Source organism: Lolium rigidum, chromosome 4 (assembly GCF_022539505.1).
Source record: "Lolium rigidum isolate FL_2022 chromosome 4, APGP_CSIRO_Lrig_0.1, whole genome shotgun sequence".
In the NCBI taxonomy this organism is placed as follows: Eukaryota; Viridiplantae; Streptophyta; class Magnoliopsida; order Poales; family Poaceae; genus Lolium; species Lolium rigidum.
In genome coordinates, this window is record NC_061511.1 from 236,204,127 (window position 1) to 236,208,749 (window position 4,623).

The 4,623-nt window shown below is 47.5% G+C and overlaps 1 protein-coding gene across 1 annotated transcript; it reads left to right on the top strand.

The window, feature by feature from the left end:
- Nucleotides 1-411: 411 nt before the first annotated feature.
- On the top strand, nucleotides 412-4,347 carry LOC124707315 (tubby-like F-box protein 9). Its single transcript, XM_047238973.1, has 4 exons — nucleotides 412-822; nucleotides 1,562-1,649; nucleotides 2,846-2,975; nucleotides 3,605-4,347. Exons 1-4 carry the CDS (start codon nucleotides 490-492, stop codon nucleotides 4,161-4,163), a joined length of 1,110 nt encoding a protein of 369 aa, XP_047094929.1. The 5' UTR covers nucleotides 412-489; the 3' UTR covers nucleotides 4,164-4,347.
- The last annotated feature ends 276 nt before the right edge of the window (nucleotides 4,348-4,623 follow it).

A 4,623-nucleotide genomic window follows, 5' to 3' on the forward strand; every position in this document is an offset into this window, starting at 1 on the left:
TTGGTCCGCCCATCTCGCGGTGACTCCAGAGAGCGTCGAGTTTACTGGCACCCGTCCGTCGTCTCCCGCGGCGCCGTCGCCGTCGCCGGGACACGGCCTCAAGGATTCTTTAACCATTTCGCAGGGACAAGGCTGAAGACGTCAAACCGCTATCACCACCGCCGGCAGCGTCCACGCGTGGGCCCGCCGACGGCCGACCTGCCGGTCCCGGTCCCGCGCGTCATGCCACACGGCGGGCGCGTGCGGTTCGGGGCGAAAAGGCCCTTTAACACGCCGCGAGCACTTATTTATCTGTGACCCCCAACTTTTCGCTCTCATTATCTATCTCCTTTTTTTTCCTTTTCCGCACTCTCCCTCGCCGCGCTGCGCTGCGCTGGTCGTCTCCGATCCCCTTTATCCGCCCGCCCTCCTCCCGCCCGTCGCCTTTCCATCTCTCGCCTCGAAGCTTCTAGAAGCTCCCGGGGTGAGAGATCCCCGCCCACCCCACCCATGGCCCTGTGGCGGCGCAGCTCCTCATGGCTCTCCTCCTGCTCCCGCTCCCCTGCCGGCATCGCCAACGAGGCCAAGGTATCCCCCGAGATCGCCCCGGACGACGCGCCCGAGGACGAGCAGGACGTCGACGAGGAGCGCTGGTCCCGCCTGCTCCCGGAGCTGCTCACGGACATCGTGCGCCGCGTCGACGCCGGCGCCGAGCGCTGGCCCGCGCGCCGCGACGTGGCCGCCTGCGCATGCGTCTGCCGCCGCTGGCGCGACGCCGCCGTCTCCGTCGTCCGGCCCCCGCTCGAGTCCGGCAGGATCACCTTCCCCTCCTCCCTCAAGCAGGTGCGTCAGACCCCTGCTCCCATCTGGTCAATTTCTACGCCGATTCCCCCAAATTCGCGACTGAATAGATACCTACTCTGACCACTTCTTCGGGAGCATCTAACCATTTCTCTGAGGCTTTCCCAATTGTTATGCGGTTCGATTAGACAGCAGTCGGTTCTCGCTCCCCGATTGTTGGATTCATGTAGAGGGGATCCCATTTTTAGACGCGATTGCTGGAATGAACTGGGGCAGATCTGGGCTGTTACAGCAAAAATAACTGCTTAAATCTTTGCTTTAATTGGCGCATCCTACCAGATTTGCCCAACGATTGAACAGATTTGACGACATCCCTGCCGCATAAAACAATCTCTGTATCTCCTCTTTTGGGGTTAACGATATCATCTGCTCCAAGGATTTAGAAGCGACAAAATATGCCGATATGCAAGGATTTAGAAGCGACGAAATATGCCGATATGCCAGGATTTAGAAGCAAGGAATATGCTCATCTTATCCTCTGTATTTTCTTCTTTTGGATCGCACCTTGCTTTTTGGTGACCGATTCTAGTACAGTGATGTAGTAGGCCCTAGTTAGTAAAACAGTAGGGGTATTAGGTATGTGCCTATATGGAACTTGCTTATTGTGCTAGTTGGCTATGATTCTGGCCTGTTGCTGAGGGTATAATGATATGTAAAAGATTTACTTCTGTTTACGGGGTTCCTTATAACGACTTAATGGATGTCTGATTTTTCCGTGCAGTCTGGACCTAGGGATGCGCCGATGCACTGCTTCATCAGGAGGAACAAAAGCAACTCCACCTTTTATCTTTACCTTAGCTTAACACATGGTAAGTATCTATGCCTGTTTCCCCGCATTACATTTGTCTATCTAGTAAGCACCGTAAACTGCCAAGTAAGCGACTGAAAGGCATACTTCTTGACCTTTTCAATATTCCTCATCTACCTTAGGTACGTGATGATGCAATCATATAATTTTGTCCGAACTTGTTCAGCATATGGAAACTTTTGTAGGTACTGCCAAATAAGCAGTCCATACACGGCTATAACCTTTTTCCTTTGTCCGTGCTGCGCGTGACCTGTGACGTTGAAATCTTCTTACCAGCATCACAGTCTTGCTTAGAAAACAGGGTGGTACTTCTCGTAATCAGTCACAACTTTCTTGTACCTTCCTGATGAGGACCCGTGCACCCTATTTTGGTGACCCGCCAATATCTAAAGGAGACTTTCTCATATCTAAACAGAATCGTGTCGATAAAGCAGGATGATTGGGTAGTTGGGTGGTTGGCAAGTTATTTCAATTTTGAATTAAATACATACCTTGTAGTGATGACGTCTTACCTACTTGACTTGATCCCAAATTCTTCATTCCCAGCATGCAATTTCAAAGTCTTAACTGGCTGACATAACATCTAACCGGTCATACTTTTTTGTGTGTGTGTTGACTCATTCCAAGGGTAGGGATGAAAATAGACCATGCTTAGACCGGGTCATTCTGTCGTTTAGTTGTATGTACCTATAGTTTATTGCCCCCAGCTCCCTATATTAGTTAGGCCGGCTCTCTGGTATTATGAATAGGGTACATGACCAACTCTGCATAGACAATACAGCTTTGGAGAATTGTCAAAACAGAGACAACAATTGAACGCAACACTTGTTCATTTGACATTTCCCATGCTAGTCCCGACACATATTAGTCAGAAATGATGATTAGCTATCGCTCGTTGTTAAGTGTTGTCTGGATGCCTCTCGGCATTCGAACATACGAAGGTTAGGCACTGGTATGTTTGATTGAAGTTCAAATTTTGTGTTGAAACTTCATTGTCAACCTTATGACATGCTTTATGTTTTGATTCCATTGATTGTGAACCTAAAGAGATGGTTTGTAGATTGCTATAGTTAAAATTATAGTCTACTAGTCTGACATCGTTGCTTGCATGCACTTAATTTTTTCCTGGATGCTTAAATGTATACCGGAACACAACTTCCTGTATTCTCAAGTTAATAGTATTTTACGTTTTGACAGCCCTAACAGATAATGGGAAGTTTCTACTGGTTGCTCGAAGATTCAGAAATGGGGCAAATACCGAATATATCATCTCTTATAACTCTGATGACCTATATCCAGGAAGTAATTCAGGTGTTGGAAAATTGAGGTGAGGTCTCAACATTCCATAGCATCAGTTTTTTCTGGCTGATTGTTGGATTATGCATGACTATTAGATTACAAAGTACACCTTTTCGATTAAGATTCAAGCGAGGTCACTAGAACTATGATGTGATCACATCAAGCATTAGAACCAGACATTATGTTCACTCCTTTTAAGCTTGTCTTCATTCCTAACGTGTTCTTCCAAACAATCTTAGTATCGTTCAAATAGTATGGTTACTTGGTTAGTGAATTAATAAACATCCCATCTCTTATTGTGGTAGTTAATTGCCAACAGTATGTACTTTTATAGAACTTTTGAATCTCTTTGACAATCTGCCAAATACTTCTGTCCTTGCCAAGTTGACTTGGAGGTATGGATAAGCGCAATCATCCCCATGCCGAGCTTTCTTTAGTACTGATTGCATGCACAAGCCATTCCTTTTGCCCCATTGCCATGCAGCCACTGTTGGCTACACCGTTCACATTTTCACGCATTATCATTCTAGCAGAATGTACTGCTCCTGCAAATTTGTTCTAGTGCTTGGTGTACCCAACAATTTGCAACTTTATGGAAGTTTATTTCCTGCATATTTATTTGTTGACCTAAGCATTGTTTTGACTTCACTGTTTTAGATCGGACTTCCTGGGGACGAAGTTTATCATGTACGACAATCAGCAACCATACCACGGCACCAAGACGTTGAAGAGTCGATCAAGTCGCCGCTACCCAAGCAAACAAATCAGCCCACATGTTTCAGGCAGTAATTTTGAGGTTGGACAAGTGTCGTACAAGTTCAACTTCCTCAAATCAAGAGGACCGAGAAGAATGCAGTGCAGTATCCAGTGCCCTGTAGGCCAGGGCACTGCGTCCGATCCATCTAAGGATAAGCCACAAAGCACCTCGAGTACCTTGTCTCTAAGAAACAAAGCGCCTCGATGGCATGAGCATCTACAGTGCTGGTGCCTGAATTTCCATGGCCGGGTAACTGTCGCCTCCGTGAAGAACTTCCAACTCGTTGCCCCAGCTGGCACCAGCGATCCGTGGGGTGTCGGGGATGAAGAGACGGTGATTCTACAGTTTGGAAAAATTGAGGACGATGCGTTCACGATGGACTTCCGGCATCCCCTGTCAGCGTTCCAGGCGTTCGCCATCTGCCTCACCAGCTTCGGCACGAAGCTGGCTTGTGAATAAGTGTAACTGTTAATCTATCATGTATAGGGGGTGGCGGATATCCTGAACTCTTATGTCCTGTTGATCTGAGAGAAAGGGGTGGGCACACTGCAATCTCGCTGTTCTCTTTCTCGTCTGATGATGAGTGTGGTGGATTTGACACTTACGGTGGTGATTGTTGTTGTAAATGCCACACTGTTTCTTCTGGTGTTTTTGCCCATTGAGCAGGCGGTGTACCTTCCCCCGATGGTCTTTTATCTTCACGGTAGAAGCTAGATAGACAATCTATTTCCAGTTTGTAGTGATGAAAAGGGGCGAAGCGGTCATGGTTTGGAGCTGCGATGATTAATCATGACGCAGGAGAACGACTCACTCATCTAGTCAGCTGCTGCGCCACGAGCATCTGCACGAGGTAGACGTCAGTTCATTCCTCCTTACCTGAAGAATGAAGATTGAATCTAATCACATACGCTCACATCAT

What these genes read in the sequence shown, in the direction of transcription:
- LOC124707315 (XM_047238973.1), top strand. Translation starts at nt 490, where the DNA reads ATGGCCCTGTGGCGGCGCAGCTCCTCATGGCTCTCCTCCTGCTCCCGC. An exon ending in TCCCCTCCTCCCTCAAGCAG is followed by an intron (nt 823 to 1,561) that starts GTGCGTCAGACC and finishes TTTTCCGTGCAG; the next exon opens with TCTGGACCTAGGGATGCGCC. An exon ending in TTACCTTAGCTTAACACATG is followed by an intron (nt 1,650 to 2,845) that starts GTAAGTATCTAT and finishes ACGTTTTGACAG; the next exon opens with CCCTAACAGATAATGGGAAG.